At 41.8% G+C, this 12,318-nt stretch overlaps 2 protein-coding genes and 1 long non-coding RNA gene across 3 annotated transcripts in view; 2 read left to right on the top strand and 1 right to left on the bottom strand.

The window, feature by feature from the left end:
- LOC139797420 (uncharacterized) overlaps positions 1-12,318 on the top strand; it is a 506,940-nt gene that overhangs the window by 145,438 nt on the left and 349,184 nt on the right. The window lies entirely within an intron of this gene.
- Positions 1-12,318, top strand: part of GABRB3 (gamma-aminobutyric acid type A receptor subunit beta3) — a 192,483-nt gene that overhangs the window by 31,967 nt on the left and 148,198 nt on the right. The gene's annotated exons all lie outside the window — the stretch shown is intronic.
- GABRA5 (gamma-aminobutyric acid type A receptor subunit alpha5) overlaps positions 1-12,318 on the bottom strand; it is a 58,278-nt gene that overhangs the window by 40,236 nt on the left and 5,724 nt on the right. The window contains exons 3-5 of the mRNA XM_071746527.1: positions 8,236-8,357; positions 6,970-7,037; positions 6,635-6,855 (exon numbers count right to left, since the gene is read on the bottom strand). Of these exons, the coding sequence (XP_071602628.1) occupies positions 6,635-6,855; positions 6,970-7,037; positions 8,236-8,357 (411 nt within the window). The remainder of the gene's footprint in view (positions 1-6,634; positions 6,856-6,969; positions 7,038-8,235; positions 8,358-12,318) is intronic.

Below are 12,318 nucleotides of genomic sequence, written 5' to 3'. Positions count from 1 at the left end.
TGACCATCATCAGTACCAAGTATCTTGCTCCCCAAAACCCATCCATTCCCATTCCTCACGGACATTGGACAGTTTTCAGACAGCTTGACAAGGTGCTAGACCACCTCATATAAATGATATTTTTATCTAGAAAGGTTGGACTAGATGATCTTTGTGGTCCCTTCTAATCTGGCTTTATATAATTCTATGATTCTTGCAGAATCCTATCTCACTTAAGCCTGATGCATCTCACATGCATCTTCCTGATCCTCCACTCTTGACTCAGCCACACATACCCCAAACCCACCAGCAGCTAACTGGACTCTGGCATTTCCTTGCTAGACAATTCTTTCCTCACCAACATCATATGGGGCTCTTCATTTGACCTAAACAAGCACAGGCAGGACTGCAAATTATTGCGTTTTTTTCTTAAACTCCTTGTAAGGTGCTCTATATTCCTTCCTACATTCATCAAGACGAAAGTGGAGGATGGAACCCAATTTAAGCACACTTATATGTGCTATACATGCATGACCTTTATGTTACATGGAGAGGAAAATGCTCAAGTCGTCCCCAGCACAGCTGCTGGCCACAGCATCCCATAGCTTTAGGTGGCTGGCACACTACACATCTCCATGCTACATGAGTATGGGGAGGGAAATACCAATGGAAATAACCAAGTAGGATAGGACTCATGTTACTTAACACAGACATCAGTAGTAACAGCAGTTCCCCTAGGCTCCTTTTTCTGCCACTGTGAAAAAATAGGAACCCCTAAAGTTTGAGTGGAGAGAAAAAAGCATCTTTCATACTGACGTAGACAGCTGGAATAATGCAGACATCTAGTTCCTTAAGAAAGTCTCTCTGTTCACTGAGAGCAATTCTGAGCCAAAAGGCTCAGCTGCAGTCATCAACATTTCAAACGAGTAAAAGCAGCTGAGGTGAATCCCACCCATCCTGCCTATTGCACTCCACCACAGCATATTTTAGATTACTCCTTGGCAGTCTGATGTCTCAGCACAAACAGGAATGTACTTCAGGGGACCATATTTCTGATTAGGTGGACGAAGATTTTAATTTCAGTCTAAGTGAAATGACTAGGGAGTACCCAGTAATGTTATCCTCCCCTGGCCATAATAAAAAAAAGATAACGTAGCCATAACAATTCTTCAGCACCTACCAGGTACTCTCAAAAGCCCAGCTTGCAGAAGCTGTGTCTCCTCTGCAGATTTGGGTAAAGAGAGTCACCAGCTTAGCTGTGCTTTCTCAGGGGTCTTTGGGGGGCACCCCTCAGGGCACAGCATCCCTCTGGTGTCTGTTCAGTCACCCCATCCCCTCCATACATTCCTGGGAGATAAGGTTGTGTCTCCTGGACCCATAAAGTTGGGTCTGCCTCTGTGCTCAGCACAGGCCTGGACCTAAAGTCAGACCTTTTGTAACCCCTCAAATTCCATGCAGACACCTCCCTCATCCAAGGACAGGCTGGTTCTGGTTTGGGTTTTGCCTTTTAATCAATTCTGCCCTTGCTGTGTGAGTTTCCATCTTTGTGATGGAGATCTCTGCAGGGCTCTCCCCACTTTCATTATCAGCAGAACAGGCTATTGTCACTCACTGTACATAGGGACTATATTTGGGCAGGTCACAATTGCCCATTTTGAATGTTTTACAACACAGTCTCCTCTGATGCCTTTCTCTCCTGGTGGGTAGCTCCAGCCACGTTTTTTTGAGAACAACAAATCTTGGTTCCTTGAAGGAATGCTTTTGAGAAATGGGGCAACATGCAATCAAAGCAGAGATGGGTAGTGACAGGCTTGGTGTTGAAACAAGAATCCTGCTGCTATCCTCAGGGCAGGGCCCTTCACTTCAGACACCCCTGTTTTCTCTCACTCTGAATTGATGAAAAGCAGCTGAGTCTTTGCCACCACAGCAGTTTTTCATCCCTCTGCAAGATTCAGCTCAAATTATTTTTTTCCTTCCAGTTTCAGTCAGTTTGAGGCTTGAATATGAAAGTAATGGCAGCAATAGTAGCACAGGGAAAGGAAATGCATATTTGTATGGCTTGATAGCTCCTAATTAGTTCTGTAATGTTTATACAATGCCCAAAAGCATTAACAGATCCCTTTATGTAAATATAAATGGATGCATAAATGAAATCTTCCCTTTAAAATAAGAACAACATACTCAAATTGAACAGAAATCTTCCCATCTAGAGGGCTGGCTGATTGAAAACTAGGAGCTGATTTTATATCAGATTTGCTGGTTACTTCTTGCTCAGGACCATGCAAGCAAACCTGCATCTGGGCAAGGCTGCCTTCTGGCAAAGTCAGCACTTGAGAGCCCACACATTTTTCATAGCATAATTCTCTCTTTAAAAAACCAAGCAAACAAAACCTGGTTTTCCCAATGAAAGTCTTGAAAGCAGCCATGTATCTTCCAGTCAGCTGGTCTTATAATCAGCATCTCTAGAGCATAAAATAGTCAGCTTGCTAATCAAGGGCTTCATAGGAGAGCAGCCTTTGTGCTAACATGCACCCGGGGCACATGTACACTTGCACATACAGTTTTAATGCTCAGTGTTAATATAAGAAACAGTATTTTCAGCCTAGATAAGTCTGTGTATTTACAGCAGAACAGCAAGCAGTGAGGTTATGCTGCCATCAAGTGGAAAACCAGCCTGAATTGCTGAATTTCCAGGAGGAAAGGTCTTCCAGGAGTTGAAATATTAACTGTATTTCAGGGCTGTACCAAAAATTTTGTAGTCTCTCAACACTATACTGGCAAATGACTGCAGTCTCCAGCTTCTAAATTATGCATTTGCAGATTAATGGGACAGATTTAACAGAAAACTCAGCATCTCTGGCAACCTTCAGTTGCCATAATAATATGGGGGAAAAATCTGTTTGTATGCTTTTCAGATATGTGACTGTGTCACATTTAAAATCTAAAATTACATCAGATACCTGGTGGTCTTAGTGGTAGCAAAAGGAGATTGGGATCCTTTCAAAATGACAGCGAAGAAGGGGGTCTAAGGAGCCTAGCCCTTATGATGACACAGAAAGATTTTTTAGTACTTCAGCTTGAAAGGTAAGTTTGTAAAGTTGCTTAAATCACTGTCCCCATTTTTTTCAAAGTTTCATGGAATAAGAAAATTTTATGCTTTTTTACACTCATTTCCCAGATAAGATAAAATAAATACCCTTGAAGTTTTTAAAGGGAAAGAATAAAATTTTTGCCTCCATTCACAAAGCTATTTTATATACAGATTAGTGAAATAAGAAATATATTTGGTAGTCCTTTTTTACCACAGTGCTCTTAGTAAAAACAAAATAATAAAATCAGGGTTTAAAAAGTAGAGATCCAGACAATACTCCCCTCTAGGGGCAGGAAGAGAATTTGCAACATCCAATTCAGCAGTGTGTCATTTGTACACCACATTAGCAAAATAAAACAAGTAAGGCCTACCAAATCAAAGACAACAGATTTAGGAAGTCATTCCCTGCAGAGAATGCTGCTGCCTATGAAATCTGTATAAAGAGCATAATTCATGCAGATATATTCATCCAGAAAGGTTTTAATACTAGATGTATATAGAAGCCAACTCGCCAGATTTGCCTAGCAACATACATCCCATCAACTTCTTGCCTAGACAACACATGATCAAATGCAATATGCAAAGAATACACTTTTCATTGCAAATAAGCATATGTGCCATGAAAACGTTTGTCCTGACAAGTGCTAGAGCTTGAAGTTTGCTCAGCTGATCATACTCTGTAGATCTGGAAGTTAAAAAGGTGGAAGGTCAGGAATGGCTCGGCTGCATCCCGCCTCTTCATTCAGGCAGCCAGATGCGAGGTTGCAAAAGCAATTCAGGCATCTCTGTCAATGACAGAGGGTCCAATCCTCCCTGCATGGATTACTCCCACGTACAGTCTGGGAAGCTCGCAATTCCTCCTTGAAAACAAGGGGAATGCAAAGCTAACAGAGGGTTGTCTCCACATCCCCAAAGCCTGAGAACTGAGTAAGCCTGGCAAGAGCTACAGGAGATGGGGCTGAAGTCTCCACCAGGACCCAGGACCTGCAAAAAGTGCATCACTGCTAAGACAAGCCGCTTCTCTCTCAGAAAGCCCAATGCTGCCTGTCTTCTCACCAAAAAGCCATGCTGGGTAGCACTGCAGAGCTGTTACCTTCCCTGGTACATGGAAAGGCAGTGAAGGGGTGAGCTGCATGTCCCAGCCACCTCTGCACAGGTTGGGACTGGATCCTCAAGCCACCTTGTGGCAGAGCATCACTCATGCTGCTTAAACACTCATCATGAAAAACTGCTACCTTTAAAGTAGCACTGCTGCATGCATCTGACAATAGCAGTCTCTTGACTTGTGTTTAAACAGAATAGCATGAGCATTCTTTTATTTTTAAAGTTATTCCTTGTAATAGTGGAAGGGAAGCTATTTAAAAAGCTTTGCGCTCCATTTCTTATCACATACACCATGGTTAGTGGGAATTTATTTCCACACACATGCACACCCACATACAATACTCACTAAAAAAAAAAAAGAAAAAAAATAGAAGTTACATATTTTTCAGGTTACAGAAGCATTCTGTGTCATTCTGTAGCCTACAAAAACATCAATCCCAAAGAGCTTTCCTCCCGTAAAAAAACAGGGTAAAAGGGACTGAGTAGGATGATAAGAAAGGCTGAATCAAACCCAAATTTTTCTCCAAGCAATTCTCCAATTTTTTCTTTTTGCGTATGCCAAGCAGGGCACACTGGCAGGACTGTCTTTTTCCTCAATGTACCTATAGTCTGTGGCACCTAATGTGATGATTCCCTGCTGCAGCTGCAGGAGAAGCACCTCCTCAGAGTAATGCAAGATTCAGCAGAGAGCTCACCTTGGTCTCACTCTACTATTTGGGGTAGCTCAGCTCATTGCCTCATGAACTGGTGCTTTGCTGCATTTCTTTCACACTGTTTGCACAGGAAGCACAAGCCAGGAGCAAAACTGCCACAGTGTTTTGCCCCAGGCTGACTGCTAGCCTGGTCTGGACTTGACTTAGGTAATTTACACAGATAATTGGGAATTGCCTCTGCAGCAGTCTTTGGAGTTCTAGTGATGTATCCCTAGAGGCCGTGAGATGGGTTTCAAGGTTGGTGTTACCAATATTTTTGTGAACTACAGGTTTTTCTGATAGTTATGCTTTAATTCATTGAAGCACATATGTGTATACTCTCAGCATTTCAGGAGTTTTATTATCGTGAAGATCACAGACTTGGGGCTAATAAGAAAAGCATAACACTTAGAAGAAAAGAAAACAATAGGGTTTTTTTCCTTCTTGTAAACACAATCTCTGTCATGTCTTTTAGCACTAGCACAGTTACAACTGTGATGCTCTAAAACTGTAAGGGTTTATGTAAGGATAGCTTACTTCTCCTAAACAGCTTTTCCTTTCAGAAGAAGGGATTTAAGGCTAAGGCTAAAATGAATAAATAACTAAATAAATAAAGCAGGTCAGAAAAACCTGAAATAAAACTTGGGAAGCTCCAGGTGCCTGCATATGGAAGTGTAATCCCTTTGAAGTCTTAACCACTGGGAGGGCCTCAGAAGAGAACTCCAGGCTGGCCCTTCCAACATGTGGGACCTGGTGTCTGTCAGCTCTGCCCCGTAGAGCCAGCCCTCCAGTGGGACAAAGTGCTGGTGGGAGCTCAACTCCCCCCTCCCTTCACTGGGAGCTGAAAACCCAGGCATCTCAGCATCCAACCTCAGGCTCTCAAGCACTTTGCTCGGTGTCAGGCACTCTGGGCTTGTATGTGAAAAGCTCAGAATAACATTTTATTGTTCAAGTAGGTTTTTCCTTTCATCTCTTTTTCATGTGCTGTCCACATGATTATGCTCTTGCAGAAGGCCCTGCTGAAGATAGGCTGCAGTCTTAATTACTACAGGCTAATTACCTTTAATGAGCAAATTGCTGCACATCGATGTGGGATTTGCCCTGAGAAGAATTTTAGACAGTCCTCTAACATCACTGATACTGTATCTAGGTTATGCAATGATGAAACTTGACAGTATCCTCTAATCAGATGAGGTGCACGACCCTGAAGATCTGAGACACCAATTGACTTTTCTGCCAACATAATATTTCAGCTTTGTTTTCTGCAAAGTACTTGCTAAAGCAGCTTCACAGTGCTCCTAGTTTATTTCATTTATTCCAATGATCTCTTGTCTTTTAACACTATTAGTGAAATAAAAAAAGTAAAAGTAAAATCTCCAAGGGTTCAAGATGGACTGCCCCAGAACAAGATCCCAGTTTCTAGCCTTGGAGACAGGTCTCCTGCAATCAGCACTGCAGCTGCATATACAAACAGTGAGAGAGAACAGATCTTCATAAAAAAAAGCTGGACTGAATCATCAAGTCTGTTGAGAGTATGTCTTCCATTTAATCAAAGGAAATATTTAAGCACTAGCAGTATTCAGAAGCTACAAATTAATTGGTACTTGTAGGCACTGATTATGGCTTCCATTTTTCTTTATATTTACATACATATGTGTGAAAGATTAGCTGCCTGGCTCTTCTAGGAGTGGGGTAAGTGATGCTCCCTACAATTATTCACAGAGCTAGCTGGGAATCAGCATCAGAAGACATCGATCCTGGTTATTACCTCATGGTATACAGCAGAGTACCATCATCCTCCAGGCGCAGGAGTTTGTTTGGGGTTGTCATGTTGTGAGCAATAGACTTCTTGCCATTGTGGAAAAAAGTGTCTGGGGTCCAAATCTTGCTGGCAAGCAGGTTGTTAAGAGGGAGGCGTTGCATAGGTCCTTTGAATCTCAGCCTTTCATCTTTCCAGCTTTGCCGGAAAAAAACATCAATGGTGTATTCCTGGCACAAAGAAAGAGTCGAGGTGTTGCAAGGGCCTGAATAGAAGGGATGGTTCCAAAAATGACTTCAGCAAAGCATATACAATGGAGTTGAGAGGTATGTGCTCAAACTTACCATTTCTGTGTCTGACACAGGACCAAAGCTGGTAACATAGATGTCTGTTTTCACCTGAGTTATTCTCTCTGTAATAAATACAGGCTCTGAGTTAGTAACTGTTCCAAGATGCTTCTGATGCATTTATCTGTTAACAATTTCTGAATTATTCAAAAATCTGTAAATGCTTGAAATTAAGAAGTTGTTTGAGAAGGAATTTCATCCCTGATCAAACGCATATGTCAACTTTTGGAAGCCCAGGCTCTCTGCTTATAATCAGTGGAATGAAACAGGCCCTTCAAAGGTAAAAATCCTCTGACAGACAGGTTTTGATATCTACTGTGGGATGAGATGAAGTGTATCTTGGGAAGGACCTATTCCCTCTGCTGGATTGGGTGATCTGTCCAATTTCAGACAACTATATTACTGATGTCCAAAGTTAGGCAAAAATTAATTCTACCCTCAAGAATCTAAGTCTTTCTGGCATCTTTTAAAATCCAGGACTAATTTAATTTAAGGGCAGAAATTTCAGAAGTTTGTTACATAAGATATGAGCATTGAGCCCTATTTTCAAGCATCTCTGTGTAAAGTGAGAGGAGAAGGAGAGAAAGGGATGAAAGCAAAGTGTTGGTCTCACAAGAGGAAGGGGAGGGGGGTAGCCAGATTAAAAAAGGGCCAGGAAGAAACATAACAGATGGTTTACACATGGGTAGAAGACGAGAGAAATCTGGGGGATAGAGAGCTGAAGAAGGGCTCGACAAGGTTAGGATGGCAAGCAACTATTCACAAGTTATGGTTTTAAAATAGCTGCTGTAGAAGTTATCAAAATGACATATCAATACAGATTTGCTATAGCTGCCTAAAAATGGATGGTTTGAGGATCTGTGTTTAGCAGAGATTTTTGTCACCAGAATAATTTTGTACATGCTGACCAGCGAGGGAACCTTGCAACAACCTGCTGGCACCCTGTCTTGCTCACCTCAGGCAGTGCCAGCAAGAGAAGAAACCCAAACTGTATTAAATTACAGAAAAACAAAGCATCACATATGCTCTCCTAACCTAGCTTCACATGACCTCAATGACTGGAAGAAGACAACTTTCAGTGACCTTTGTATTCCACCCCGTTTGCCAGGAGACAAATGTAGTTTCTGGGCTTCGTTTAGCTAATGAAACACAGCTCCCTGATCAAGGCCCATGTTGAGAGTAGGCACCACGTAGCAGGAGGGCATCATGTAGGTGGTGGTCCCACATAAGAGGGATCCAGCCACATGGAATGCATTATCCTACCTCCCAGTCCTGGGCGCAGTCGGTTGTCGTAGCCATCCAGGAGACCATCCAAGATCCTGGTGAATATTGTGATGTTGTCATTGGCGTCCTCTTTTCCCGATGCTGTTGGTGTTTGTGAGAAGCTATTTGATGCAAACAAAAAAGAAACACATCAAAAGCCACCCCAGCCTCAGGGAGCTTCGGTCTCAAGGGAATTTTGCTTCTGCCCTCTCCCGAAGCTCCAGCTGAGTGGCATGGGGAGCTGCAGCAATTTAACCACTGCTATAAGCAATCATAAATAGCTCTTCCTAGGGGAGGAGGACCCAATGCAGGACCCAGCCCTAGGATGCTGGATGGAAGGACAGCTAAACCCACAGACCCTTTTGATGTAATGCACTGGGAGATCACAATGCCCTGCTCTGCCTTGCCCCCACCTCTGCCGCTGTTTTTTTCCCTGGGTTAGCTCCCAATATTTGGGAACTGCACCTGCTGGCAGGAGAGATGCATGAGAAGCATGGGTTTGCCTGGGGACATTCCAAGTCTGCCTGAAGGTACCCTTTAATTCTTACATGCCAAACAGCTTCTAATTTCTACAGTTTATGTAATTTATTGCTAGAACAAAGAATGAACTGTAACCTCATTTGAGGATAACAAACTCCCACTGAACTAAAAAATCCCACCCCAGATGACTGAGGTATCTGATAAAAAAACCAGACTGCAGTATGGAAAACACAGTTCTTCATTCCTTCTCCCTCTTTTGCATAAATTAGTACACTCTTGTAGTATGCAAATAACAGCACTGTCTAGTTGGCCTTATCCCATATATTTTGGGCTATTCCAGATTCTTTTATTTCAGTGAGATATCTATAGAATTATTTCAGACATGGTCCTTCAAGCCCATAAAACATCATTGATTTTTTATTTAAAACGTGGCTGCTCAGGTATGCGTGGCTCAGACCTAGGAATCTGATTCTCCAGCTGACAGAACAACTATAACTTACATTTTTAAGTCCATTTCTTTTTCATTTAATGATGCTCAGGAGAATCCCCTGCCTACTAATGCCTTTGCTTACCTAAAGAATAGACATATAAGGTTATCCATAAACATGCTACACCTGCAGCAAGCCATGAGCATCTCTTAAAACAGCAAGTTTGATCACACTCCATACTTATTCAAGTTTCAGTCTCTGCTGAAATCGTCAACAAATGCTGCAGCTGTGACAGGGCACACTGTCCCACTAGAAACAAAACCCTGCCTTGTGCACCCTGCAGACCAGATTTGCTTACACTCACACACTTAAACTTGATGTGAGCCAGTCACCCAGAGGCAAAAATATTTTAAAAATCCATGTTTAGTTACTAACAGTCCCCAGGGAAATAAATCATTAAGTAAAGGGAGAATCTCAAAGCATTCCTCTCATCAGTTTGCCTTGCAGAATTCTTGAAATATATTTGTTAGGCTTACCTGAAAGAACAGGATTTATACCAAAGAAGACAAGGGACCTCAACCTGGTTTTACCTGCACGAGATTTACATTAATGGGCCCTCACTGACACTCATGTAACGGGTCTGGAAGTTTTGGCAACACCAGACCCAGGTCAGGACAAGCTGTTGGTGGGCACACAGTCCCTCACAGACTTCGGGAACCCCAGTCCCACGCCTGCTCCCTTTGCAGCTTGTGTGCCTCTGCTGGACAAGGAAAGGACAGCAAATCTCAGGAAGGGAAGTGAGGCCAGGTGGTAGGAGCACAGCTCCAATTCTCAGGAATGCCAAAGCCCCTGCAAACACCTGACCGAGGAAGCTCCTCACGGCACTGCTGTGACCCTCAACAAGCTCAATAATTGAGAGTCCAGGGTCACCAAGCAGCTCCCTTTCACTGCAGGCAGAGGCATAGCCACAAATATAGCCCATTTTTTCAAGCCATCCCATCCCCCTGTAATCAAAAGACCAAATGAATTCTGTTTTCTATGCTGTGACCACAAGTTCTAGCGAGTGACTGAGGCAGACAACATTGCAGACATTTGACTATAATGAAAGACAGTTAATCCAGCAGATGCAAACGGATTACAGCAACATCAGACAGCCTTGCAGGCTGGACCTTTCAAGGCAAAAGACTGTTTACTTTTTCTGTCAGTCATGATCAAAGGGAATTACTGCCTAAAGGTGAGTAATTACAAACAGCAGCCTAGTGGATACAAACAGGAGACAGAAGTTACAAAGGTTTCTTCCTATCCAGTGAAAATAATTAAAGCACTGGTAAAATCCTAGAATGCTATTTTCAACTTTTCTCATTTTCTTTAGCTTCTTTTTTTCCTAAGAAAGAGATATGCATCATGTTGTCTGCCCGCTTCACTGTATTAATGTAGGAACCCATTGTCATTTTCCAATGCATCTGACAAAGAAGCAAGGAGCTCTAACTTCATTTCTATCCTACAAGTTTTATGAGAAGCAGTGACTAGACAAGGGGAGAGCAATCTAAATTAGTGCCTCATTAAGTAAAAATGGGAGGTCAGCAGTCATCTATTCCCTCTGGCTCACTGACTGGGCCAGCCAGCGTGCATGGAGCTCAGAAACAGCCTCAGCAAAACCAGCCCACCTCCTCTCTGCTAATTAAGAGATACAGAGGAGACTTGCAGGGTGATTAGGAAAAATCCTGGGAGAAAAGGACTGCAGAGGTAAAATGTAGGTGTTGCAGGGGGAGACGGGAACAAGGGATACCAAATGCAGAGCTGGGATTACTGCGAAGGTATGGTGCTAGGGGCACAGGATACAAAGCTTCACTAGTTTCTCTGCTCTTGAAAAAGCTTGTTATTTTTAGTGCTCATGGCTGAATTCAAAGCCAATTGAACTCAGAGGGAAGATTTCCCTTGAACTATTTTTGTGGTGATGGGGAAAAATATACTTAGTTCTCATAACTGCTCCTCCAAATCTAACAAGAGCCATTGATGCTGCTTCTATCTCAGATACATACATCCTTCACAAGAATAGTATACACACCTAAAATACTGAAATACTTGTGTATCTCCTCAGGAAAACCTAATTAATAGATGAAAAAGACTGAGAAAAAACTGGGGTGAAGACTCGTAAGAAGTCTGCACTCCATCTGCAAAACTGCAATCCAATTTAGATTTGGCAGATCACTTCACCCGAGAAAGAAGGCATCTGACGCTCAGTTTCAGCAAAATGTCACTATTATTTGAAGTTGCATTTGCAGATTATTGTTTGCCATTAATGCAAGCATTAGTGTTGAATTTCTCTTTTTGAGATTGCTGGTGAAATACATGTTTTGGACTGAGAGCTGATATTGTCTCTTATGACATAAGACCTTTAAACTGTATGTGTAAAGTTACATGCATGCATTATATACTATTAGCTCTATGAATAGAGAGGAAACAGGTGATATTCTAAACTAATTATTTTCACACAGCTAAAGAAAGGTTTTCTCAACATATTAGCAGGTGAGCACATTATTGCCCCTCTGCAACCAAAAATGTTTTTACAGCAGATACTCTCTGTTATGGACAAAAATAAACCTAGAAAAGAAACCTAGGAAATACTAAGAAAATTGAAAGATAATTACATTTAAAGCTTATTATCAAACATGAACTAAACCAACCAGGAATAGTTCTCATCACTTTTATTTACTATTCTAATTTCGGGATGACTAAAAAAATCATAAGCCACAGAAGAGGCCCATCAGTGTAAAATGTAATAACTCTCTAAAGATTTTCAGCTACCCCTTCTGAGTTATAGTTGGCCATTTTAAAAATCATTGTCTTCTTTACTATCTAGTCAAAATCATGACATGTACTATTTATAGATTAGTTGTAATAAGAGGAAAATATGTGGCAGATATTTCACGATTTTCCACAACGATTTTATTTTTTTAAAAAAAAAGACGCTGGAAAAATAACCAAGGAGTATTATGCCATTGAAAGTTGTATTTTTTCTCTCTCTTTTAAGAGCGGAGTATCTGATAGCTTGCATTAATAGGAATGGAATTATACCAGAATTTAAGACAAATTTAACAGATTGTGGAAAAGGCAGCGGAGAACACACTTGCACACTTTTGGATACTGTCAGCTACCAGGACATGAAAGGATT

The sequence above is a fragment of the Heliangelus exortis genome, chromosome 1, assembly GCF_036169615.1.
Source record: "Heliangelus exortis chromosome 1, bHelExo1.hap1, whole genome shotgun sequence".
Lineage (NCBI taxonomy): Eukaryota > Metazoa > Chordata > Aves > Apodiformes > Trochilidae > Heliangelus > Heliangelus exortis.
Note: the sequence above shows the minus strand (reverse complement) of the source record. Positions and strands in the feature narration are given on the sequence as shown.